Below are 26,676 nucleotides of genomic sequence, written 5' to 3' on the forward strand. Positions count from 1 at the left end.
TTAAAATATGTTTTCTTGCTTGCAATCTTACTTACATCCCGGAAGCTGAGAACAAGAAATATTGTTGCACAATAAACTGCTACCGAACATATATATTTGACCTAACCAATTCGAACAAGTGAACAACAAGAGATAGAAAACATAACATGTATAAATTGAACTGCTTCTTTGTCAGATAGAAATGTTGTTAGTTTTTTTCACAACCCCGTTGCCAAATCTAGATGCTTTAAGTCCAGCAACTATTTTCTCCAGCTTGCTAAGCCGAGCTTCGAGTTCGAATGACGCACTTTCAAACCAGATGGAGTTATTTCTCTCTCGTCCAAGTCTACTATCACTTCCATCGTCTCCGACTTTTTCTGTTACTCCCTTTGCAACTTCACGCTCCTTCATCTCTTCTTCCACTGCCTTCACTACCAATTCAGCCTTTCTAGAATCTGCGTTTGAAGGCGACAAACATTCAGATTTTTCCGACACCAAAGGGTTATCATTACCGGTAGGCTTACCCCCATCACCAAGATGCTTGTTTTTGTTTGCGTCCATATTATTGTACTGGCTTTGTATGCCAGTTTGTGTACAGATATGTTGTTCATTCTACAACAAAAAAGGGAGCAAGTATCAGTAAGAAAGGATTTAACCAGCCTAACACACCAACTGTGATCAATTGTTCGAAACAAAGGGAAAACGCTATTTGACAAGTAAATTATAGACTGCAACTTTAAAAAAGTAGAAATGGTAAATAAGTGTGAAAATATATGATGCTTCCTTCTTTCCGGTAGTTGACCCCAATTGATTGAGACTTCAGGCTCTATTTGGTTTCGTTTGGTTACCTTCTTTCCAAACACAGAGCCGGTGATCCAGGATAGTTATGCAGACAACAGGCAAGACAAATATGTGCAATTTCTTGGCATTTGAAAATATTACATGTCTCAATTCATTTATCAACCCTGAACCTGACACCCATGCATATACAGAGAGTAATACTAATATTAACCCGATTAGAGAGCATCGATCTACAGTAACCAATAGAAGTTGAAATACTTTTCAAGACAAAATAAAACCACGATTAGAGAACAAGATCTGCTGTATCTATTTCATCAAGCAAACAGAATCTGGGTCCTACAGTAGACAAAATAGGCAAAGCCAAAGTAAGGCATTCTGATTAGATTTCTCCTTTGCTAGGTCTTAAATAGACCTTACTCCAAATTTTTCCGCTTTCAGCCAAGCAAACACAGTCTCAAGCTTGCTAACTCTTGCTTCAAGTCCTGGTACATCAATTGTGCTTTGGGTACTGATATTCCTTCCATTGTTGCCAATGTTCACCCCATCATCACTTGGAATTTCAACATGACTCTCAATCACTTTTTCAGAGGGACCATGCGATCCTCCCATCATTGCTTCGCCCCTCAAAGTATTTTCTCTGTGTTCCACCTGATATTCCATCTTTTTACCAGCACCATTATCCGCAGTTAGAGATGAAGGAATTTGAGGTTGAGGCTGTGGCAAACACTTCCCATCACAAGACTTTTTCTTTCCAGCACTGTCCCCAAGTCTGTGTTTGTCTTTTCCAACAGATTTTGCTTCTTTATCAACCCTCTTTCGCTTCTTTCCTTTTGGAATCTGGAGTGATTTTACCAGGCTGTTGGTGATGCTCTTTTCATTCCTTAATTTCGCTGGTTTGAACCTCTCTCTCTTGGTAGAAGTGCCCAAGGCATCATTTTCCACATTCTTTCCCTTTGGAACCTCGGGTGGTTTTCGCGTACTCTTGGTGATGCTCTTCTCTGCCTTGGCTCTCTTTACTGCATTATTCTGAGCTAACTTTGATTGCTTCCACCACTCTAAATATCGAGTCGTTACATCTGACTTAAACAACCTCGAAGGAACATACAGCCTTCCATTTTTAATTGGCCTGCTGTAATTTTCCCAGGCAATTTCAGCAGTGTCATTCAAACGAACCACCAAACCAGGAAGATCCTGATCCATCCCAAATTGCATGGCAACACGATGAGGAAGATAACATTCTAAGCAGTCTAAACCCACCAACTCACTCGGCCTCAAAAACCGAGCAAATAACTCAAAATCCTTATCCATTCCCAAACAAACTGATACCCACTCTTCTCTTTCTATGTAAAACTTAGGAAACACCCAGTTTTTCTCAGAAATGGCGTAAGGGCGCCACTGGAAACATTCCCTGGCAGAGTTTAGAGCCATACCCACGTTCTCAATATTCTTATTCTTCATCTTGTTCCACCTAGCCATTCTTGGCTCACCTGGTTTAAGGGGATTGGGTTGAGGCCTCAATGTGAGAAATCTCTCCCAAGCCCAAATCTGTACCATTTGCAATGGAGCCCACAGTCTGAGCCCCACTTTTCGCATCCTTTTAGAAAGTAATGCATTTTTCAACTGCCTCAAGTCTCGATAAAGCCACGAGAGAACTGCGGGAGCAAGGGCGATCCTCGTCCCTCTGGCTAAATGAATTGCTATACTGTGAACATTCCTATTAATCACGTTGTAACCATATGGGAAAACATGCCTGGACAACCAGAGGACAAGAAACGCTTCGTGCTCAATTTCGCTCCCACTTCCCATGAAAAGGTTCGCCCATGTGGACTGGTCGGCTTTATTAGCCTTACTCTTTAAGATTTCAATCCGTCCCTTCATCAATTTCTTGTCGATTTCAACCATCTCTCTGTTTTCAAGAGGGGTTAAAACAGATTTCCCCAAAACAGAATACCCTCCCAACACCAAAACATCCTCCAGAGTGATAGTACCTTCTCCCCAATCAAACACGAACGTGTTTGTATCCGAACACCATTTTTCCGCAAAACCCAGAACGATTTCTCTGTTTACTCGGATTTGGTAAGTGGAATTGACAATGGCTTCGTAGATTCCGGCCTTTTTCCAAGTGGATTGGTGAATAGAATGCATTCGATAAAACCAAGATTTCCACGTGCGGGTAGGATCTCGACACCCTTTGAATTCCACTTTCAATGGGACATCAGTTGAAGTTGGAGAGAGAAATGTACCTAAAGGAAGCTTAAAGAGTGGCAATCAATTCATCAAAGAAATATCTTCCCTTCCAGGTTTGGGGGCTAAAGATACAACCTGTGAAAAACTGTTAAAAAAAGTATCTTTCTTGTTGTTCCTAAATTTTTGCTGGGGTATTTTTTGGGTATTATTTAACTTGTATTATTTTTAGTTTTTCGTCGTATTAATCATTCTTTGAGACCAGAGAGTATAAAAACAAGGACCAATTTGAAAGAATTCATATATAACGATACTAAAGACAGAAAAGCCAACTATTTTGTATTTTTTTCGCAAAAATATTATTTTTAGACCTAACCGATCCCAAAAGTTATAGCTGAACAAACAAAAATTCAGAAGAAAAGACAAGTATAATACCAATGCAAAGAAGATGGCGTAACAGTTGAAGTTGGAGAGAGAAATGTACCTGAAGGAAGGTGAAATACAGGTCCTTCAACGGAGGTGACCGAGGGTTTTAGGAAATGGGCTGGTCTTCTAGTTGGGTTTTTACCAGAGGGTGATATCATGAGATCCTCTCTTTCTTCTGTGATGGTATCTTCTGGATTTTCCTCCATTGCGTTGAGTGTTCAGGTAATGCTATGCTTCCTTTTGTTTGAAGGAAGGAGAGATAGAGAGAGAGAAATGGGCTTTGTGTGATTGATCTTTCAGTTTTTTTATGATGGGTTTTGTTAACATATGCTTCTAAAGGCCCCGCTTCAGGGAAATATGCGGTACTTATTTTTTTTAAAAGTAATTTCAACTTAAAAAATTATGTGCTTATATAAATAATTTTTTATTAATATAAATCTTGTTTGATAGATCTTAATGAAAATTTTAATACAGTTCAAAAAAATTGAAATTTTATTTTTTATTTACATTATTTTTGAGTTTGAAAATGTGAAATAAGTACTTATTTTTTAAGAAGAAGTTCTGAAAGAGCATCCGCATCAAGATCTCTATATTTTAGACCAAATTACACAATAAAAAATTATTTTATTACTTTAGTTATTCACTTTAAAAATATCTCATGCGTTAGACTCTCAATATCAAAAATATCTCATTAAAGATATTGTTTCTTTACTCTTAAAAAAGAAAAAGCAAAACTTAACCCATCTTTTTTTCTGTCTCTAACTTAAAGCAAAACTTAACCAATCTTTTTCTCTATCTCTAACTTCGCTTTACGCCTCTCTCTGTAACTTTACTCTTTTCCCCTGGTATTCACTAAACTCGACACTTCACCAGCAATTAGTAAACCCAATCACTTCATCAAGCTCCTTTCCGTTGATTAGAGATGGCAATTCAACCCACCCCGTCTTGATCGGGGCGGGATTTTGTTGTATTTTTCGGGGGTCGGGGGAAAGTTGATGAAATCCGGTCGGGGTCGGGTTGACGTTATCCCGTTCGGGTACCCGCGCCACCCCGAAATTATTTTATGCATAAAAACTATTTTTATTCTTGTATTTTTACCCTTAGAATTAAAATACCACATAAAATATTAATTATTTCTTCCATTTTCCTTTTAGATAATAGATTTTGGTTAAATTATAATAGTTATTTCATAAATTTTTATTGTTTGTGCTCACTTATTTTAAAATCTAGATCATATTTTCTCAATATATAAAAAAAATGAGGGGGGCGGGGTGGGTAAACCCGATACCCGATAGGGGCGGGGCAGGGCTAAATCTTCGGGTTGGGGTCGGGGTGTAGCAAAATCCGCCCCACCCCGTTGTCATTCCTACCATTGATCAACCCTCAAGCCCCTCTCTGCTGATCAACCCCCAGCCACTGCAGTCGCCTCCTTAGAAGAAGCCTCCATCATTGTCTTCGAAGCCCTGAAATCGACCCAACCCCTAGTATTCTCAAGGTCTCGCTGGCGCTCCGGCAGATCCTCGACCTCTCACACCAACACTGTCAAGAAGATCTGGGAGTACATCAAGGTTGTCCCATCATACGACTGGTGCAACCTATATCATTGTTTGCTCTAGATCAAGAACAATAAAATAATAAGTAGCCCGTGAACAGTCGCTCGTGTGTTTCAATGAGGGACAGTAGCTCCGACTATATTCTTCTGGTTATTCCAACGAGGCTGGTAAACGTAGGTTTTGGTAGTTTTTTTTAGTTTTGCTCGTTACTATAGTTTTCAGGCTCGAGTAGTGACTCTGACGTGGATGCTCTAAGGCATATGATAAAGAATACATTAACTCCATTTATTATATTTTGTATGGAAAATCTAAATTTGAAACAACAACCATTAATTCTTTTTGAAATGATTAACTTTTTACCTTTGGGACAAAAGGACAGAAATGCCCCTAGCTTCAATATTTAAATTTTCTGCCATTTTTTTTTTTTGGGTTTGTTTTTGCCTTTACGAATTCCACATGCTTCCGGACTTCTACGGTTCCACAATTCCACCAAACACTCCACCAATCAAATAGGTAACCATTTACCTCCAAACTCTTCAGCAGCTAATTTGACTCATTAGCATTATCGAAATTCTTTGAAAAATTAAAAAACTCATATTTGATTTTTTTGTCTTTATTTAATACTTTTTGCGTTTGTTTTTTTACGCATCAATTTTTTTAGATATTTGGTTTATCTCAACACGAGCATTCATAAATAGTAAAAAATGATGATTGGAACTCAAATTTTTTTGAATAAAGACAAAAATAAGGAAAAAAAACCGTCTTCTTGGCTTATTTTGTGTTTTTTCAAAAAAAATTGAGTTCCAATCATAATTTTAAAAATTTACAATTCTTCTTATCAAGATGAAGTAATAATCGACCACCTTAATTCATTAGATTGAAATCAACATCCAAATCATGTATGATTCGTCCAAAATCTTTCATCTAATATTGTATCAACTACTTCTTATATGCAAGGAGCTAACATTGTTCCGAAAGCAAACACAAATACTTTTTCATTTTAGTGAATACTTTTGATATGAAGAGAGACAAACAAGATGTGGTGGAGGGAAAAAGGGAACTTTTGATCAATTACTTTCACAAAAGTGGATTTAATTAATCGAATGTGATAGGATTAGAAGATGGAAATCCAATTTTTTGGTTTGAAGTACTAGATGAATGTTTATGTTAATATAATTTTTTTTGAATAGATATTGCATTTGCTAATCTTTCTCATCTGACATGAGTTTGTTGAATATTGTATTCTAAAAAAACAATTCGTATGAATATAATGGTCATGAGATGGAAAAATTTGCCGAAAGTTTTTGGGAGGGAATCTGGTATGTTGGATTGGGGTACTTTTGTCCAATATGAAAAAATTACTCCTTTCAAAAAGGATTAATGAAAGAGTTTATGGCTTTAACTTCAACCTTAGATTCCCCATACAAATAGTGTTAAATGAGGGAGTTAATATGTCCTTATCATATGCCTTATCATTTGTCTTAGGGGCATATATTAATAAAACCCTTTTAGGATCAATGATGGACTGATCATTTGAAAAAATCTTGTTTTATAGAGCAACTGTAAACAAATATTTACGGAGCTCAATCTCGACAGTCCAAAAGTGTTTTGGACAGACTAGATTTAAAAAAAACTATCCGTGTTGTAAACAAATGTTTCCGGAGCTCAAACTCGATAGTCCAAAAGTATTTTGGACGGACCGAATTTTAAAAAAACTATTTGCGCAAATATTGATTATCTAAACGAATGACTGATATTGCACGGCTCCGTAAATAGGCTCTTTGCAGTTGCTCTAAAAATAAGTTTCTCTCTCCTGATCATTCAATTTGAACAATTGCGAGTTCCAAGTACAGTAGATCTTTATTCTTGGCGCGTTGGGACTAGGAAAGTAGGAAGGCAGTATTAAAATTTAAAACACAACTGTACTAGTGTTTTGGGATTAGGGTTTGTTTGGAATTTTTGGGCAAAAAAGGATTGGGCAGTGCTTGGTAGTGGAGCCAAGCTGTCGATTCAACCGTTCATATCGGAATTTGAAGGCTTGAATTTTGATCGAGTAATGAACGATTCAGGTATGTATATACTTAAATTCAATTTGAGTCGTTCGTACCAAGATGAACGACTGGATGCCGCTCAGCACCCCTCTTGGCAAAGGGGGTGCTTGGCAACATCTTCGGGTCCAGAAAAAAGAGCGAGAAGAGAAAGGGATGAGGAGTAGGGGTGATAAATAAAGGCCAACATGTGATTAATCGAGCTTGATTTGGAAATTTAATGAATTTCCAAAATATATTCTAGCTTAACCTATCTGTGAGATTAATCGATTTTAAATGACCTTTAATCAAATTGAACACGAGATGATTTCGTCTAACATATATATTTTTTTATATATCATAAGCTGAACAAGCCGCGTATTAGTTTGCTCGAAATTGGTTTGACTTGTTAGGGCGCTTCACAAAATTTGAAGTTTGGTTTGTCTATCTGACAAATTGTTCTCAAACGAGCTTTAAAGAGTGAACACGAGCTTGAATTCGAATACTAGTTTCTTCAGTAGGACCCTTTGCTCACACTCTCAATTCTCGTCTTTCAATAAGACCTTTTGCTCTCGCTCTACGTGCTCGTTCCCAATTCTCGTTGTTGTGGATTTTAGTCTTTTAACATTAAAACGACGCGCTTTCACGCTCACACTCTTGCTCGCTCACACGCGTGATGTTACTTAGGGCTAGCTAACGACTTGAATGATGCCTTAAAATCTGTTTTCCTGCTTGCAATCTTACTTATATCCCACAAGCTGAGAACAAGAAATACTGTTGCACAAGAAACTGCTACCAAACATATGTATTTGATATAACCAATTTGAAACCGTAGATTTAAAATATTTTCTTCTACTAGTATTAATTTTGAGCAAGCTTGTGATTGTCGTGGATCAATGATGATCCAAGTTGAAAGAAACAGACAGCTGCAAGACTCCACAAGAACAAGTGAACATCAAGAGATAGAAAACATAACATGTACAAATTGAACTGCTTCTTGTCAGATAGAAATGTTGTTGTAGTTTTTTACACAACCCCGTTGCCAAATCTAGATGCTTTTAAGTCCAGCAACTATTTTCTCCAACTTGCTAATCCGAGCTTCGAGTTCAAATGCCGCACTTTCGAACCAGATGGAGTTATTTCTCGCTCGCCCAGGTCTGCTATCAGCTCCATCGTCTCAAACTGTTTCTGTTCCTCGCTTTGCAACTTCACTCTCCTTAATCTCTTCTTCCACTGCCTTCACTACCAATTCAGTAAGAAAGGATTTAACCAGAGCCTAACACACCAACTGTGACCAATTGTTCGAAACAAGGGAAAAGACTATTTGAGAAGTAAATCGTAGACTGCAACTTGAAGAAAGAAGAAATGGTAAATAAGTGTGAAAATATATGATGCTTCCTTCTTTCCGGTAATTGACCCCAATTGATTGAGACTTGAGGCTCTATTTGGTTTGGTTTGGTTACCTTCTTTCCAAACACAGAGCTGGTGATCCAGGATAGCTATGCAGACAACAAGCAAGACAAATATGTGCAATTTCTTGGCATTTGAAAATATAACATGTCTCAATTCATTTATCGACCCTGAACCTGACACCCATGCACATACATAAAGAGTAAATACTATTAACCCGATTAGATAGCATCGATCTACAGTAACCAATAGAAGTTGAAATACTTTTCATGACAAAATAAAATGACGATTAGAGCGCAAGATCTGCTGTATCTATTTCATCAAGCAAACAGAATCTGGGTTCTACAGTAGACAAAATAGGCAAAGCCAAAGTAAGGCATTCTGATTAGATTTCTCCTTTGCAAGGTTTTAAATAGACCTTACTCCTAATTTTTCCGCTTTCAGCCGAGCAAACACAGTCTCAAGCTTGCTAGCTCTAGCTTCAAGTCCTGGTAAATCAATTGTGCTTTGGGTACTGATATTCCTTCCATTGTTGCCAATGCTCACCCCATTATCGCTTGGAATTTCAACATGACTCTCAATCACGTTTTCAGAGGGTCCATGCGATCCTCCCATCATTGCTTCGCCCCTCATAGTATTTTCTCTGTGTTCCACTTGATATTCCATCTTTTTACCAGCACCATTATCTGCAGTTAGAGATGGACGAATTTGAGGTTGAGGCTGTGGAAAACACTTCCCATCACAAGACTTTTTCTTTCCAGCACTGTCCCCAAGTCTGTGTTTGTCTTTTCCAACAGATTTTGCTTCTTTACCAACCCTCTTTCGCTTCTTTCCTTTTGGAATCTGGACTGATTTTACCAGGCTGTTGGTGATGCTCTTTTGATCCCTTAATTTCGCTGGTTTGAACCTCTTTCTCTTGGCAGGAGTACCCAAGGCATCATTCTCCACATTCTTTCCCTTTGGAACATCAGGTGGTTTTCGCGGACTCTTGGCCCTCTTCTCTGCTCTGGCTCCCTTTACTGCATCTTTCTGAGCTAACATTGATTGCTTCCACCACTCTAAATATCGAGTTGTTACATCTGACTTAAACAACCTCGATGGAACATACAGACTTCCATCTTTAATTGGCCTGCTGTAATTTTCCCAGGCAATTTCAGGTGTGTCATTGAAACGAGCCACCAAACCAGGAAGATCTTGATCCATCCCAAATTGCATTGCAACGCGATGAGGAAGATAACATTCTAAGCAGTCTAAACCCACCAACTCACTTGGCCTCAAAAACCGAGCAAATAACTCAAAATCCTCATCCATTCCCACAAAAACCGATACCCACTCTTCTCTTTCTATGTAAAACTTAGGAAACACCCAGTTTTTCTCAGAAATGGCGTAAGGGCGCCACTGGAAACATTCCCTGGCAGAGTTTAGAGCCATACCCACATTCTCAATATTCTTCTTCTTCATCTTGTTCCACCTAGCCATTCTTGGCTCACCAGGTTTAAGGGGATTGGGTTGAGGCCTCAATGTGGGAAATCTCTCCCAAGCCCAAATCTGTACCATTTGCAATGGAGCCCATAGACTGAGCCCCACTTTTCGCTTCCTTTTAGAAAGTACTATTGCATTTTTCAACCGCCTCAAGTCTCGATAAAGCAACGACAGAACTGCGGGAGCAAGGGCGATCCTCGTCCCTCTTGCTAAATGAATAGCTATACTATGAACATTCCTATTAGTCACCCTGTGACTATATGGGAAAACATGCCTGGACAACCACAGGACAAGAAATGCTTCGTGCTCGATTTCGCTCCCACTCCCCATGAAAAGCTTCCCCCATTTGGACTGGTCGGCTCTATTAGACTTACTTTTTTGGATTTCTCTCCGTCCCTTCATCAATTTGTTGTCGATTTCAACCATTTCTTTGTTTTCAAGAGGAGTTATAACAGATTTCCCCAAAACAGAATACCCTCCCAACACCAAAACATCCTCCAGAGTGATAGTACCTTCTCCCCAATCAAACACGAACGTGTTTGTATCTGAACACCATTTTTCTGCAAAACCCAGAACAATTTCTCTGTTTAATCGGATTTGGCAAGTGGAACTGACAATCGCTTCGTAGATTCCAGCCATTTTCCAAGTGGATTGGTGAATAGAATGCATTCGATCAAACCAAGACTTCCACCACATTCGGATAGGCTCTCGACACCCTTTGAATTCCACTCTCAATGGGAAATCAGTTGAAGTAGGAGAGAGAAATGTACCTGAAGGAAGCTTAAAGCGTGGCAATGAATTCATTAAAGAAAGATCTTGTTTTCAGGCTTGGGGGCTAAAGATACAACTTGTGAAAAACTGTTAAAAAAAGCAGGGAAATACTATAATACACGCCCTTTATTTAGGGTGTGCATCATATGCACCCCAAAATGTTATGAATTATAAAGAAAATGTTACAAATCGTATTGCTAAAAAGTTACGAATGGTATAAAGGTTACGAGAAACCCCAAAATGTTATGAATTATAGAGAAAATGTTACGAATCGTATTACTAAAAAATTACGAATCGTATAAAGGTTACAAGGTATACCAAAATGTTATGGATCATGATGAAAACGTTACGAATTATACCGCTGAAAGGTTAAGAATTCTAGAATAAAAGTTACAAACACACTAAAATCGTATAAATGAACTAATATACCCTTTTAAGGGGTGTAATCGTATAAATGAACTAATATACCCTTTTAAGGGGTGCGTATTGTAAAATTAGCTCAAAAAAAATATCTTTATTGTTGTTCCTAAATTTTTGCCGAGGTATTTTTTTGGTATTATTTAACCTTTTTTTTTTATATTAGTTTTTCGTCGTAATTGTCGAATTAACCATTTTAGAGACCAGCGAGTGTAAAAACAAGGACCAATTTGAAAAAATTCATACATAACGACACTAAAGACAGAAAAGCCAACTATTTTGTATTTTTCTCTTAAATATTTACTACTTTTTAGACCCCACCGATCGAAAAAGTTATAGCTGAACAAACAAAAATTCAGAAGAAAAGACAAGTATAATACCAATGCGAAAATCTAAGAAGAAGATGGCGTAATAGTTGAACTTGGAGAGAGAAATGTACCTGAAGGAAGGTGAAATACAGGTCCTTCAATGGAGGTGACCGAGGGTTTGAGGAAATGGGCTGGTCTTCTAGTTGGGTTTTTACCAGATGGTGAAATCATTAGCTCCTCTCTTTCTTCGGTGATGGCATCTTCTGGGTTTTCCTCCATTGTTTTGAGTGTTCAGGTAATGCGAGAGAGAGAGAGAGATGGGTTTTGTGTGACAATGATCTTTTTTTGATCCTAATTTGGTAGTGATCGACTGATCATTCAATTGCGAGTTCCAAGCAGTTCTTTATTTCTTGGCGCATTGGGACTAGGAAGGCAGTATTAAAAACGCAATGTACTACTCCGTCCTAAAATAAATGTTCCGTATGAAAAAATAAGAATTTAAAAATAATATTAATTTTTGAAGAAAAATTCAAACTTTTTCAAACAATTTACTAAATATCTATGAGTTATTTTAATTTATAAGAAAGTTGAATTTTTTTCTTGTAGAAAACGTATTATTTCTGAGCATTCGTTTTGTGGACTGAACATTTATTGTGGGATAGAGATAGTCGTGTTTTGGAATTAGGACTTGTTTGGAATGTTTGGGGAAAAAAGAGGGAGAGAAGAGAAAGGGATGAGGAATAGGGGTGATTAATAAAGGCCAACATGCGATTAATCGAGTTTGGTTTGGAAATTTAATAAATTTTCAAAATATATTCTAGCTTAACTTATCCGTGAGATAAATCAGTTTTAAATGAACTTTAATCGAGTTGAAGACGAGATAATTTCGTGTAATTTAATTTTTTTTATATACCGCGTATTAGTTTGTTCGAAATTGATTTGACACGTTAATTAAGGAGCTTTACGAAATTTTGAAGTTTGGTTTCTCTATCTAACAAATTGTTCTCGAACGTGCTTTAAAGAGCGAACACGAGCTCGAAGTCGAATACTAGTTTCTTTGGTAGGACCAGTTGTTCACACTCTAAATTCTCGTTTTCAGTAGGACTCCACAAGAACAAGTAAACAAGAAGAGATAGAAAGCATAACATGTATACATTGAACTGCTTCTTGCCAGATAGAAATGTTAGTTTTTTACACAACCCCGTTGCCAAATCTCGATGCTTTAAGTCCAGCAACTATTTTCTCCAACTTGCTAATCCGAGCTTCGAGTTCAAATGCCGCACTTTCAAACCAGATAGAGTTAGTTCTCCCTCGTCCATGTCTGCTATCAGCTCCATCGCCTCCGACTGTTTCTGTTACTCCCTTTGCAACTTCACTCTCCTGAATCCCTTCTGTCACTGCCTTCACTACCAATTCAGCCTTTCCAGAATCTGTGTTTGAAGGCGATAAACATTCAGATTTTCCCGACACCAAAGGGTTATCATTACCGGTAGGCTTTCCTCCATCACCAAGATGCTTGTTTTTGTTTGCGTCCTTAGTATTGTTAGGGCCTCCTTTCACTTCCGCTCTCCGACATTTGGAAGGAAATTTGTCAGAATTTGTTCTCTTTGTTTTCACCCTAAGGGCATTGAGAGAAACCTCAGCATGAGTACCTCCCACACCTTGATTAGTAGAGACTGATGATTTCTTCCTCCATTCCAAGTAACGAGTAGTTACATGTGACTCAAAAAGCCTAGATAGTATGACAAAATTCAGATCACCAATAGGCCTGCTGTAATTTTTCCATGCAGTTTCTGGATTCGAAGAAGAACTTGAAACCGATCCAGGAATATCTTGATCAAATCCAAATTGCATTGCAACTCGGTGATGGAGGTACTGCTCCGTGCAATCTATCCCAACAAGGTCACAAACCCTCAAACAGCGGGCAAATGACTCTATTTCCTCGTTCAAATCAAGACCAACAGATACCCACTCTTCTTTTTCTACAGAGAATATAGGACGTGATAAGTTGTCCAAAACCATCACATACGGGCACCACTTAAAGCTCTTTCCAGCAGAGTCTACAGCAGATCTCACATCCGTGATATAAAATTTCTGTTTATTGTGCCATCGAGCCATTCTCGACTCACCAGGACCAACGGAATTGGGATTTCGCCGAAGAGGTGGTGGAAACCTTTCCCAAACCCAGATTTGGACTAATCGTAATGGTGCCCGAAGGATGAGTGGTGATAGAGAACCGTCTGAATTTGAGCTAATCATCACCTTTTTCAACAAACCCAAGTCCCTATAAAGGCTTGCAAGAACAGCTGGTGCAAGCGCAATCCTAGTTCCTCTAGCAAGGCGAATTCCAATTGGAAAAAGATCCTTGCAAATTGAATCGTGAACATATCCTGCGAAAACATACCTTCACAAGCACAGGGAAAGTGTTATGCAATAACAAGAAGTTTCGATCCACAAATGATAAAGAAAAACGAAAACAATCACGCAGTATGAAATAACACAAGATACATGTGATTCAATAAAGCTTAGACTTACCCTACGTAATCATAAATGTTTCATGGGAAAACATACCTTGACAACCACAGGGAAAGAAATGCCTCGTGCTCGAATTCACAGCCGCTACCCATAAAATGATTAATCCATCCGAAGTGTGTGGCCTTTTGTGCTTTGGATTTTATCAGTTGTTTCCTTTCTTTATCCAAATATTCTTCAATTTCACGCATCTCCACAGTAGTATCTAAATTAAGCAATGAAGCATGAAGGGCATGACCCAAAACAGAATACCCACCCAAAACCATCATATCTTCCAATGTGATAGTGGCTTCACCCCAAGGGAATATAAATGAGTTAGTCTCACTACACCACCTCTCTGTAACTCCAAAGATCAAGTCATCGTTTCTTCGAATGGTGTAAGTTGAAGCCATAACAGCTTCATATATTCCGGTTTCTTTCCATACAGACTGGTACATAGTGTGCATGCGATCAACCCAATCTTTCCACTTCCTCTGTGGGTCTCTCCACCCTTCGAAGGCCACGTTTGCTAGCCATTTAGGTTCCTTAGAGGACAGAGAAATCGAAGGAGGTGGCTTCTGGTTGGGTCCACTAATGGAAGGTTTGAGAAAGTGGGCAACTCTTAGAGTTGGAGTTCCACCTGTGGGTGAAACCATAAGATCTTCTCTTTCTTCAAAAATGGTGTCTGGTCCCAATGGATCTGCCATTGGTAATGCTCAAGAGCTCTTTGAAGGGTGAGAAAATGAGCCGATGGGTGGTCTTGGCTATAAAGTTTCTTTCTTCCAAGGAAAATTGAGATATTTGAGCTCTGAGAATCAAAATGAATAAATGCGTTTTTCAGAAATCACTTTTTCTGGTCTCCAAGCTGAGAGGAAGAGACAAAGTGAGACTGTGAGAGGTAGGGGCAATAAAAAAGGGTCATGTGGATTGTGGATTTTGTGGGCCTACTACACTGAAACATTCTGCGTAGCATTTTGTTTTTTTATTTTTTTAAGAGAATACCAATGAAAGAGCAGAACATGGGCATTTGATGTTTCTGAAGAAAGAACAAGAATATATTCTCTCTCCCCTCCCTTCTTCTCTTCTTCCCAGCTTTTGGACTGTACTCTCTCTCTCTCTCTCTCTCTCTCTCTCTCTCTCTCTCTCTCTATGATGTTCTACAACAAAAGTTCATCTCCAACAGAGTTGGTAAGGATTGACTCTGCTGATGGGATTCCAGCACACCTCAATCACTAAAAAGCATTGAGATTAACTAGCTTTCTACCAAACCATCACTGTGCCAGAGATTTAAGGTCAAGTAATTCCACTACGTTTAAAATGACAAACTAGGCTAAAATGCGGAAAAATCTGGTTCACAATCCAATTCAATCAGAGCAAATCATGCGAGTTTTCGCACTAGTGAAATCAATTTCTACTAGTGGAAACACACTGAAACCAACCCTCCCCCACCAGAAAACTAAGCCCCACAATATGTGTGTTGTTGGAAGGGTTGGAGACCAAGTCAGTGACACATTCAAATCTATCCTCCCTCTGTGTACCAAAAATTTTCAATATCTTTCTCTGGATTCAATGGAAAGATCCCAAAGCCATCCACGCCAAAATTTAAAAACTTAAAACATGCTTCTTATTTCATCTTCGCCAGAAGTTCCCAAATATTATCTAAGGATCCGTTGTAGTAACGTTTTGTTTTCCTACACCACACGTGCAGAAATATCCATTTCACTATTTCAGCCTGAAGGCAATTCTCTACACATTCTTGAATAATGCCTGTAATGTATGTTGACCTCTCAAAAAATAATGCTAGCAATGACAAATACATGTCTTCCCGAACCGCATGAATAAAATTAAACTGAGTGAATAAGCTGTACTGTAGACCAATTACGGCAAGAACCACTCACCAAGAGATCGAGTAACAAGGGCTGTCTACTGCCTTGCTGTGTCAATTGAGCAATTTGTGCACAGCTCCAGATCCAGAGGCTTCTAGAAGTAAAAGCTTTCTTATCAAATCCAATCCACACTCTCTTCTGAAATAAACTTAACAAAAGCATCCACCTTAGACGCCCCCCGCCAGGTTGTGCACCACCATAACACAGTCTGTGGACGCCCATCCTTATAGCCTATTGCAAAGCCTCAAGATTGCCATTGCTTTGACCATAGAAGCTGAAGACGCAAAGCCAATAGAGATACCTTAATCCGAATGAAGCCATTTTGAGAGAATGCGCATCAAGCGGTTGCCTCTTTCCAAGTATTTGGACAGCAAGCCCTGTCCACAGCCATCCTAGGAGTTACAGTACTGACATCCTCCCCAACACTTGAGAACACAGCTCAGTTACACTTCGCAACAACATTAACTCCTGGAAAACCCTTAGGAAACCTGCTCTGAACCTCCTTTAGCTGCCTTAAAAGCCTACGAATCTCCTGCAAACTCTCTTGGACAGAGCTATGAATCCCTTGAAACAAAACTCTCTTCCGCCTGCACCAAATAACCCCCAAAATGCACGTAGCCTCCCAAAATTTTCAAATATCCGGAGATTCTCTAATCCAGTTAGAAAACCAATCAGATTTGAGGCCCTCCACAGTCTCCTAGCCACCTCGATATCAAGAACACATGCTCTATAGTTTCTGAAGCATTCCCACACTCCGGGCAGCTAGAATCAACTTGTAAACTCCTTCGAACATTAATGTCTCTGACAAGCAGAATCCGTTGAAAAACCTTCCATAAAAGCAGAGCAAACTTTGAAGGGAGATTAAGCCCCCGAACTTTCTTCCATAGACCAAAATCATCCAACCTGCAACGACAACCCACTGGCCATGACAGCTAAAAAGCATGACGATTTAACCAAGAAATCCCCATGCTTAGAGTCCAATACATAACATCTCAATCTTCACCCCCGACACAAGAATTGCTAAAATTTGAGAAACCACTTCTGACTGAAAGAGAACCTCAATCAAAGATTTGTGCCACCTCAATGACTCTGAATCAATAAGCTCTCTCACCTTGAAGTCGTTAATCCCACTTGGAGCTCCAGAAATCAAATAAGGATTAGATGCACAAGGAATCCTCTCATGCCCAAAAACACTGATCTTACAGCCATCTCCTACCCTCCATCCAACACCCTTGAGAAGCAGATCACGCCCCCGAAGGATACTCCTCAAGGAAGCTCTGCACTTCATAAGCTATTGCCACCAACAATATCTACCAAATAAAACTTTCTCAATCAAAGAATCTGGGTTATTAACCAACCGCCAAGCTTGCTGGCAACCAAAGCTTGGTCAAAACAACTCGAATCTCTTAGCCCAAGACCACCTAGTCCCATTGACTTACGCAAATCCCTCCACTTCTTCCAGTAAACAACATTGCCTTCACCCTTACCCCATAAAAGTATGATAATACTTCGCACACAAAAGTACTTCGGAACCCGAAAGACTTAGAACAAATAAGTGGGAATGGCGGAAAGAGTATGCTTGACTAAAACCACTCTCCGTGGAAATGATAAAAAAAAAAACAACTTCCAACTAGCCAAACAGCTTCTAAATCGATCAAATATACGATACAATAAAACACCTTTCTGACATGAGAAATCCAAAGTGGAACCCAGATATCCCCAGTCTTGGACACAATTCAAATCCCCAAAACCCGCCTCAATAGAGCTTTATGATCCTCATATTAGGACTCACGAACATCTCCGATTTATGCATAGTACCTCTTTCCTTGACAGTGGGCTGACCGCTCATTTTCAAAATGTTTTTCATAAAGAAAGACAAGGAAATAATACCCTTTTCCTGAACTCATTCCTTTCACAGCTCCATGCTCTCCACAAGCAACATCCAACTGAGAAAGCACAGCTTCAAAGTGTGCATTCGTAAAAAGAATTTTTAGGTTACACCGAAAAAACTCATTCATCAAATATAAATAAGAATCGCTGATTGTATAGAGCATTTGTTATGGCAACAGCAGACGTTCATCAGATATCTTTTTAGTTTTATACTCGAAGTTTAACAGAACACCTACCATTTCAATCGCAGCGAATTCACAAGCGACGAGCGTGATATTGTAATTTGACTCATGCATTTTTCACATTGCACCGAAAGAAATTTCAGCTATCAAGCAGAGCAAGTTGTCGTGGTGTGCTAGCCCTACAGTGGTAGAAGCCATGGCAATCCGAAGTGGGATTCTGTTGGGGAGCCAGTTGGGTTAGGGTCAATTGTGGTGGAGAGTGATGCTCATGCTGTGATTAATATGATAAATGGGCAGATTGTGACTAGTCAGGAGTTGGGGGTTCTCATTCATGATGTCCAAGCCTTGGGTAGAAGTTTTCAAGTCTGTTCTTTTTCTTTTGCCCGTAGGTCTTGCAATATGGTTGCTCACCTGTTGGTGAGCAGAGGTATAGTTGGTATGGGGTCTTGTCTTTGGACTAATTCTCCACCGTCCTGGTTACTTGATCCCTTAATTAGGGACGAGTCTCATTCTTGATGTAATGAAACACCAATTACGATTTGAATACGAATTTTCCTTATGCACCATGTTGTATTTGACACATCAACCAGCAATAGATTACGTTTTACAACAATCAACACCACTTTGCAATGCAAGTTTATAATAAACTGCTAAAAGAATAGTAAAATTAAATGCTTCACTTTACGTGTCCCCATGTAAGTTATTCAAATATTTCCTACCCTAACAACTAATATAATACAAATATAAATATTTGACTCTCCATAGTAATGTATACAGCAATAACTTCAGTATAATTACTGCTGAAGAAACTTATACAAACACTAGCTTTCAATCATCAGTTCGATCGGGATAAAATTAAAACCCGGTGAGATAATCCTAACACATAGTAGCAAAGAAAAGCAACCTTTAGCTTTCAATTGAAGTTTGAAGTCATTGACAGTATATTAGCTCAAATCACGTTGGGAAATATCAACATACCCAGCTTTTATGAGATTTTGATCCATCGGTGAACCCCATGATTCCAAGACCTAAAAAGCCAACAGGTGCTGCCATTTCATCTGCTGCAATGGAAAGATACATCCTGAATGTAAAGGGTTACATATACGCATACCAAATGAATACCCACTTTAGAAAATTCAAAAAAACTAAAACCTGAAACATGCAATTAAGGAAATATATATATATATATATATATAAAAGGGAGGGAGAGATACAGATTTGCCATCATCTGCTGCAATGGCAAGCTACATTCTGAATGAAATTGCAGAGTTGAATTGCTTGGGAGGTTCTTTTTAAATTCCAACAAAATGAACACCCACTTGCGAAATTCACCAAAACTAAAACCTGAAACACCAAATTAAGAAAAAAAATTCAGAGAGAGAGAGAGATTTACCTTGAGCGAATTGACATGGATTTTGAGAAAGCTTATTGCCATTTTTTCGTTGGCCAGCGGAGTGCGGTGTCGAAAATGCCGATCTTTTTGTTTCGAAGCTCAACGAAAGAGGGGGAAATTCACCATTACATGCCAAAGAAAACTCGCATTCTAGTGTGCGAGTTTGGTTCAGGTATACTTCGCAGCTTCACGATGAGAAGTCTGTTCATCCTACTTCATGCTCCATTAAGAACTGAATATGAATTTATATTAGGTTTATTTCATAAATCTAAATCGTTCATACGGTAGAATTCATCAACAAATATAACCATAACGATAATCATACTAATCGAATTCAAATCGATATCTCATCGGAAAGGAAAATCAATCTTTTGTGTTTATTATTATGGGTTGCGCTGCATTGAAAACAAACCCATAAAAAACTCGCGTTTCAAAAGCGTTAGAGAACACTCGTGTATGAAACACGCGAGTTAGGTCAAGGTAGACTCGCAAGTTTCAAATGCGCAGTCTTTATGCTCCATTAAGAACTGAATATGGATTTACATTAGGTTTATTTCATGATTCGAAATTGTTCACATGGTAGAACTCATCAAGAACATTAACCATAACAATAATCATACGGATCGAATACAAATCGATATCTCATCAAGAAGTAAAATCAACCTTTTACGTTTATTTTCTCTTTTTAAAATAACTGCACTTAATTAACTCTCTCTCTCTCTCTCTCTCTCTCTCTCTATATATATATATATATATTCGAAATAACAAAAACAAACCCCAAAGCCGAAACCCATATCTCTCTTTCCATACATATAAAACACATACCTGATGCTGATGATATTGATGTATTACCAGCTTTCGTACTCACTAAAATCAAACCAATAATTAGACACCATATCAAACCATCAATCAAAATTACCGTAAAATCAAGCCAAACAACATGGATTAGATATTATGAAAAAGGAATACCATTGGCAAAAAAACAGTTTGCTAAACACCAAGAAATAACTACAGTACTATTTTAAAGATTTGTGTATTAATTTAGTCCAAACCGGTTTCTAAGTGGGGTTGTGCACCGTGCAGTCTCCACTTATCCTTGAGAATTTATGTTAACCGATCGCATTTGATTTTGCATGTCATTACCCTCTTTTCAAACAACAAAACCTCACTCATTTGATATTTTCCTGATTCCAAAAATATTTCGTGCGAAGGGGAGTCGATTGAGTACTTATCGGCATTAGAATAACTAAACCTCCACAGAACCTAAAATTCAACATACCATGAGAGTTTTACACTCTTCCAGAACATTATCAAGACTCGCGAGCTCATCAACCAGATGAGAGGTGCAATTCATGGGATACCTGGAAAAGCATATTTTACAGATCACTCTTCAGATAGTAATAACTTAGAGCAAAGATCGGTTATTTACGGTTACAACGCACCAGCAAGCAGACAGTCCAACCATAAATAGTCATGTCCATATTCTTTTCTTTCCTTTTTTTTCTAAGTGAAAAAGTTGGGATGGGGAGGCCAGAGTTGCAACGCCCCCTCATGGAAGAGGGGCTCCCGACCGCCATAGCATAATCATGTCCATATTCATGGCAAGAGAAGACTAGCTACAGTAAACAAAATATTCATTGCCCACATGTTTCCAACAAATAGGCAAAACCTGAACGGTATATTATGCTATAGAGCCTTCAAAAATTGAAACAAAAGAGGATATATTGACATAGCAAACTTGTTTCCAGTTCTCTCTCTTGTGAGCCTTCAGTGTAGGCTCAAGACCAGTGGTTTTCTCTCCACCAAAAGACACCTCACTCTTCCTTCCCTTTTCCCCTTCGCACCCTACACCTTCTGCCCTTTTTGTGCATTTTCATCTCCACCATTAGTTCATCAATATCTATTGCCTCGTTCACAGAACACCAACATCTATTTTTCGCTACTCTTGGCTTGGTTACTTCCTCTTGTAAAATCCCTCCTGCTGCGGTATGCAACTTTCTTTTTCTCCTATCTCCAATGGCAACTTTTGAAGTTGAAGAAATATCATTCTGGGATAAAACTTGATGTAAACTCTCACCACTTTTTGGAACGTTGTGAAGAAGTTTGAAACTTTGTTGTAGTGGAATATGGTCATAATCGCTTGAATCGGGAGATTTGGCCTCGTGGTTCTGTTTTATGCTCGAATTCGTTGAAACCAGAGGTAATCTTAATTTCCCATAACTCTTCGGGGTCCTCAATCTAATTGAGACCTTACTTTTTTTCATGGTCTGATGATGACATTTTCAAATTCATTGACGGGACTTCCTTCACGAGTGTTCTTCTAATGCATTCCGATTGGAACATGGCCGTCATCACTTTAACAGGAACATATCTGCTCCTTGATCGAATCCATAGCACGTACAAGAGGCGAGATTTGTATCAGCCAAGAAATCAGAAAACCTTAGCCCTGGAAACCAAGGTCAAATTCCGCAGCTTTTCTGGTCCTTCTTTTCCTCCCTCCAACCCTTCGTGTTCAGACAAGTAATTGACATAGTCAAATTTGCTAAACTTTGAGCTGAGTAAATGAGATTCAAACAAATGGTACAGCAGAAAATTTTCTCCATTTTGAAATACGGAAACAGGCTGTGTACATCTGACACTCTGCAGAGCCTCTTGCATTGGGCTGCCTTTCTTCATATTAGGTTCATAAGAACAACAATTCAAAAAGATGAAGAACAGGCAACAAAATATCTGAATGGAATAGCACAAGTGGATGAAGACATGCATCAACAAAGGTTAAACCATGAGAAGTTTAAAGTTCAGTATGCTATGTAACAATAGCTCCCAGTGCTGGCTGTCTGCTAGTTTGTGTTCATAAATATTGTTTTGTTTATACTTTATACCTAAAAAGGAGCAAGTATCAGGAAGAAAGTATTAACCAGCCTAACGCACCAACTTTTATCAATTTGGTAAAATAAGTATACACTGTAACTTAAAAAGTAGAAATGGTAAATAAGTCCGAAAATATATGATGCTTCCTTCTTTCCAAACACAAAGTTGGTGATCCAGGATAGCTATGCACACAACAGGCAAGACTATATACTGTCATTTGGAAATATCATACAGCTATTACAATATGCATGTTGCAATTCATTCCTCAACCCTGAACCTGACACTCATGCATATAGGGACACAGTGATTTTATTAACCCCGATCAGATAGCATCGATTTACAGTAACCAACAGAAGTTGAAAAACTGTTCATGACAATATCATAGCACGGTTACAGTGCAAGCACTGCCGTGTCTATTCCATCAAGGGTGTACTATAGCAGACAAAGTAGGCAAAACCGGCATTCTGTAACGTTTATCTTTTGGTAGGTTTTAAACAGACCTTATGCTTAATTTTTCAGCTTTCAGCCGAGCAAACACTATCTCAAGCTTGGTTGTTCTCACTTCAAGTCCTGATATGTCAGTCGTAATTTGGATACTGATATTCCCTCCATTGTTGGCAACGCTCACTCCATCACGTGGAATTCCGTCACAACTCTCCATTGCGTTTGCACATGGTCTACATGATCCTCCAATCATTTCTTCGCCCCTTGTATTTTTCCCATGTTCCACATGATATTCCATCTTTTTACCAGCAACATTATCCGCAGTAAGAGATGAAGGAAGTTGAGGTTGAGGGCATGGAAAACACTTTCCATTACTAGACATTCTCTTTCCAGCACTGTCCACAAGTCTGTGTTTATCTTTTCCAACAAGTTTCGCTTCTTTATTAACCCTCTTTCTCTTGGGAGGAGTACGCAAGGCATCATTTTCCATATTCTTTCCTTTTGAAATCTGGAGCGATTTTCGTGGACTCTTGGTGATGCTCTTTTCATCCTTTCCACTGGATTTTGTTGCGTTGACCCACTTTCTCTTGATAGGAGTACCCAAGGCATCATTTTCCACATTCTTTTCCTTTGGCTCTTCAGGTAGTTTTCTCAGGCTCGTGGTGATGCTCTTCCTTCCCTTGGCTCCCTTTACCGCGCCTTTCTGAGCTAACTTCGATTGCTTCCACCACTTAAAATATCGAGTCGTTACATCCGACTTATACAATCTGGACTGAACATACAGCTTTCCATCTTTAATTGGCCTGATGTAATTTTCCCATGCAATTTCAGGAGTGTCATCAAAACGAGCCACCACACCAGGAAGATCTTGATCCATCCCAAATTGCATTGCAACGCGATGAGGATGATAATGTTCTAAGCTGCCAAAACCCACCAACTCACAAGGTATCAAAAACCGAGCAAATGACTCAAAATCCTTGTCCATCCCCAAACAAACCGATACCCACTCTACTCTTTCTTTGTAAAACTTAGGAAACACCCAGTTTTTCTCAGAAATGGCATAAGGGCGCCACTGGAAACATTCCCTGGAAGAACTTAGAGCCAGACCAACATTCTCAATATTCTTCTTCTTCACTTTGTTCCACTTAGCCATTCTTGGCTCACCGGGTTTAAGGGGATTAGGTCGAGGCCTCAATGTGGGAAATCTCTCCCAAGCCCAAACCCCTACCATTTGCATTGGAGCCCATAGATTGAGCCCCACTTTTCGCTTCCTTTTAGAAAATATTGCATTTTTCAATAGCCTCAAGTCTCGATAAAGCCACGAGAGAACTGCAGGGGCAAGGGCGATCCTCATCCCCCTTGCTAAATGAATTGCTATACTGTGAACATTCCTATTAATCACGTCGTGGCCACATGGGAAAACATGCCTGGACAACCAGAGGGCAAGAAACGCTTCGTGCTCGATTTTGCTCCCACTTCCCATGAAAAGCCTCAACCATCCATGCTGTCCGGCCTTTTTATTTTTACTTTGTACAAGTTCACTCCGTCCCTTCATCAATTTCTCGTCGATTTCAACCAATTCTCCGTTTTCAAGAGGGGTTAAAACAGATTTCCCCAAAATAGAATAACCTCCCAACACCAAAACATCCTCCAGAGTAACTGTCCCCTCTCCCCACTCAAACACGAACGTGTTAGTATCCGAACACCATTTTTCCGCAAGACCCAGAACGATTTCTTTGTCTACCCGGATTTGGTAAGTGGAATTGACGATGGCTTCGTATATTCCGGCCTTTTTCCAAGTGGATTGGTGAATAGAATGCATTCGATCGAACCAAGATTTCCACATTCTGAGAGGGTTTCGACACCGTTCGAATTCCACCTTAAATGGGAGATCAGTAATGGGAGTAGTACTTGAAGTTGGAGAGCGAAATGTACCTGAAGGAAGCTTAAAGACTGGCAATCATTTCAAACAAGAAAGAAAGTTTTCATCAAAGAAAGATATTTCCTTCTAGGCTTGGGGGACTAAAGATACAAATTTTACTTGTGAAAAGAAAAATGGACTGATGTTGAAAAAGTATATATAGGACACTAAAGAGAGAATCGTTTCTTTGGTATTTTTTCGTCTTCAGTGATTATTTTTTCATTTCCGGCGTAATTTTTTTTACTTCTAAATTCATCGGGACAAATGTTTAACATGAATCCAACAAAAATTAAGCACTGACAAAATTAATACCAGGACAGAAATTTAGGAAGAACAGTGTAGTTGAAGTAGGAGAGGGAAATCAGAAATGTACCTGAAGGAAGGTGAAAGACTGGTCCTTTAATGGAGGTGACCGAGGGTTTGAGGAAATGGGCTAGTCTTCGAGTTGGGTTTTTACCAGAGGGTGATACCATGAGCTCCTCTCTTTCTTCTGTGATGGCGACTTCTGGGTTTTCCTCCATTGTGTTGAGTGTTAAGGTAATGGAGGCGATTTCTATGGCTTGCTTTCGGTTGGAGGTTTAACGGGGAGAGAGAGAGACCGCACGTACTTGGCAATTCTTTGTTTGTCACATAATTCATCAAGATGGAGCATCTCCGATGGAAAATGTCAAACATGAACTGGACGGTACAACAGCTACTTTTAGCATTAACTCACCTTTTAACTCATCTTCTTTTATTCTTTTATGTGGCTTTAACGTGAACCTCTTACATGTCAATTTTGACAGCTAGCCTCTCCCGTACCAAATTTCAAAAAAGTAACCGTTGAAGATAAAATATTATTATTAAAAAGTTTAAAATCTCTCCGTATTACTTGTTTGAAGTTTTTTTTTTCTTTTTAAATAAATAGAATATAGAATAAGGGTTGAAGAAGAAATTTTAATGTCAAATTTGATATGCCACATAAGCCTTAAAAAAAATTTAATATCTTCAATTTGAAATTAAGTGTTGGAGATGCTCAAATTCTTAGCTCCTGCTCTAAATTTATATTTTGTACTTGCATTCTCAATTCTTGTTCTTATAAATTGTAGTTGTTCAAAAGATTTTCAAAAGATATTTTTACGCTCGCCTCTCACACTCACATTATGTGACTTGGGTTGGGACCAGAAGAGCAGCAAAAGCAAAGGTTGTGTTTGGGGATCAGGGCTTGTTTGGATATGTTTTGGGGGAAAAAAAAGAAAAGAGAAAGTGACGAGTAGGATGATCAACGAGCTAACAAGTGGTTGATCGAGCCCAGTTGGAAATTTGATTAGCTTTGAAAGTACTTTTATGTCCAAGTTTAATTTGTTTATTAGATGAGACGATTTTAAATAAATTTTTTCTAAGCCAAAACATAAGCTGATCTCAAATAATTTTGAATTCTTTAATACTCTTTTCGTCTCAATTTATTTGTCTATGTTTAAAATTCTAACTTTTTTAAGAAACATAATGATAAGATTCGCTTTTTCAAAAGTAACTTTTTAGCCTAGATGTGTGTGCACATTTTTTCATGCACAATACTTTTAAAGGAGAAGGGACATTAATGAAATTTACGTGAGTCAATTTTAATTCAGTCTTGCTATTGTTAGCCCACTGGACTGACGATAAACACATTAGAAGACAAAGAAAACACGTATTCATGTGTACTTTATACACTCTTTAATACACATTCACATACTTACTATTGTCAGCTTATTGGACTGATTTTAGAATTTTTCATTTTAATTTGGGACATTTACAAAGTAAAAAAGGGGACAAACAAAGTGGGATAGAGGGAGTACATCATAAGATGTTTTGTCAAAAAAAAAATCTATATTACAATACACAATATTTTTGCAAAATGTCTCTCTCATACTGTCCTACGTGGCACATTGAATGGCTCTGATTAAATGAAGGATTTGAGGGCTAAAATTCAATCCATCCAAAAGTTATCATTTGTCGGGGTTCAAAATTTAAAAATCCATTATTTTTCTCCTTTAATTTTAGATTCTTTCCTTTTTATGTGGCAAAAAATATGGAAATTTGTTCTCTCTTACTTTCCCAGTTTGACATTTCATTTCTCTTCCCCTTTCCTCTCCTTTTCTTTCCCTCTCCTCTCTCATTGATTTCTCAGCAGTTGCTATAATATTGGTATTTTTTTTCGTCAAACTTTATTTATTTATTTATTTATTATCACAGCCTATG

General features: G+C 38.5%; 4 protein-coding genes across 10 annotated transcripts; all 4 read right to left on the reverse strand.

Moving 5' to 3' along the window:
• Positions 1-1,011: 1,011 nt before the first annotated feature.
• On the reverse strand, positions 1,012-3,687 carry LOC131330469 (uncharacterized). Of its 2 annotated transcripts, none has more exons than XM_058364061.1 (2): positions 3,449-3,687; positions 1,012-3,023 (listed from the first exon to the last, which is right to left on the reverse strand). In XM_058364061.1, exons 1-2 carry the CDS (start codon positions 3,594-3,596, stop codon positions 1,183-1,185), a joined length of 1,989 nt encoding a protein of 662 aa, XP_058220044.1. In that variant the 5' UTR covers positions 3,597-3,687; the 3' UTR covers positions 1,012-1,182. The 2 variants fall into 2 exon arrangements, with proteins under 2 accessions (XP_058220044.1, XP_058220045.1); XM_058364062.1 differs by having other exon boundaries at positions 1,012-3,033; positions 3,449-3,567.
• A 4,982-nt stretch (positions 3,688-8,669) lies between these two features.
• On the reverse strand, positions 8,670-11,734 carry LOC131330468 (uncharacterized). The gene is made up of 2 exons (XM_058364060.1): positions 11,490-11,734; positions 8,670-10,632 (listed from the first exon to the last, which is right to left on the reverse strand). Exons 1-2 carry the CDS (start codon positions 11,635-11,637, stop codon positions 8,789-8,791), a joined length of 1,992 nt encoding a protein of 663 aa, XP_058220043.1. The 5' UTR covers positions 11,638-11,734; the 3' UTR covers positions 8,670-8,788.
• A 759-nt stretch (positions 11,735-12,493) lies between these two features.
• LOC131330470 (uncharacterized) lies at positions 12,494-19,314 on the reverse strand. 4 transcript variants are annotated; one of them, XM_058364063.1, is made up of 4 exons: positions 19,221-19,311; positions 18,806-18,888; positions 13,930-17,701; positions 12,494-13,762 (listed from the first exon to the last, which is right to left on the reverse strand). In XM_058364063.1, exons 3-4 carry the CDS (start codon positions 14,574-14,576, stop codon positions 12,550-12,552), a joined length of 1,860 nt encoding a protein of 619 aa, XP_058220046.1. In that variant the 5' UTR covers positions 14,577-17,701; positions 18,806-18,888; positions 19,221-19,311; the 3' UTR covers positions 12,494-12,549. The 4 variants fall into 4 exon arrangements, with proteins under 4 accessions (XP_058220046.1, XP_058220048.1, XP_058220049.1 ...); XM_058364065.1 differs by having other exon boundaries at positions 13,930-17,715; XM_058364066.1 differs by having other exon boundaries at positions 18,806-18,885; positions 19,221-19,307.
• A 2,968-nt stretch (positions 19,315-22,282) lies between these two features.
• Positions 22,283-25,088, reverse strand: LOC131330472 (uncharacterized). 3 transcript variants are annotated; one of them, XM_058364069.1, is made up of 2 exons: positions 24,830-25,088; positions 22,283-24,470 (listed from the first exon to the last, which is right to left on the reverse strand). In XM_058364069.1, the coding sequence occupies exons 1-2, from the start codon at positions 24,975-24,977 to the stop codon at positions 22,582-22,584; spliced, it is 2,037 nt and encodes a 678-aa protein (XP_058220052.1). In that variant the 5' UTR covers positions 24,978-25,088; the 3' UTR covers positions 22,283-22,581. The 3 variants fall into 3 exon arrangements, with proteins under 3 accessions (XP_058220052.1, XP_058220050.1, XP_058220053.1); XM_058364067.1 differs by having other exon boundaries at positions 22,283-24,488; XM_058364070.1 differs by having other exon boundaries at positions 22,283-24,480; positions 24,830-24,950.
• Positions 25,089-26,676: the final 1,588 nt, after the last annotated feature.

The sequence above is a fragment of the Rhododendron vialii genome, chromosome 6a (assembly GCF_030253575.1).
Source record: "Rhododendron vialii isolate Sample 1 chromosome 6a, ASM3025357v1".
NCBI classification, from domain to species: domain Eukaryota; kingdom Viridiplantae; phylum Streptophyta; class Magnoliopsida; order Ericales; family Ericaceae; genus Rhododendron; species Rhododendron vialii.

Bases quoted from the DNA above. Each gene is read 5' to 3' on its own strand.
- LOC131330472 (XM_058364067.1), bottom strand. From the start codon at position 24,977: ATGGAGGAAAACCCAGAAGTCGCCATCACAGAAGAAAGAGAGGAGCTC. The intron at 24,489-24,829 runs GTACATTTCTGA...AATGATTGCCAG, and splicing joins AGTCTTTCACCTTCCTTCAG to TCTTTAAGCTTCCTTCAGGT.
- LOC131330470 (XM_058364064.1), bottom strand. From the start codon at position 14,576: ATGGCAGATCCATTGGGACCAGACACCATTTTTGAAGAAAGAGAAGAT. The intron at 13,763-13,929 runs GTATGTTTTCCC...GTGCTTGTGAAG, and splicing joins CTTTCCCTGTGGTTGTCAAG to GTATGTTTTCGCAGGATATG.
- LOC131330468 (XM_058364060.1), bottom strand. From the start codon at position 11,637: ATGGAGGAAAACCCAGAAGATGCCATCACCGAAGAAAGAGAGGAGCTA. The intron at 10,633-11,489 runs GTACATTTCTCT...AGCTTCCTTCAG, and splicing joins TGTATTTCACCTTCCTTCAG to GTACATTTCTCTCTCCTACT.
- LOC131330469 (XM_058364061.1), bottom strand. From the start codon at position 3,596: ATGGAGGAAAATCCAGAAGATACCATCACAGAAGAAAGAGAGGATCTC. The intron at 3,024-3,448 runs GTACATTTCTCT...AGCTTCCTTTAG, and splicing joins TGTATTTCACCTTCCTTCAG to GTACATTTCTCTCTCCAACT.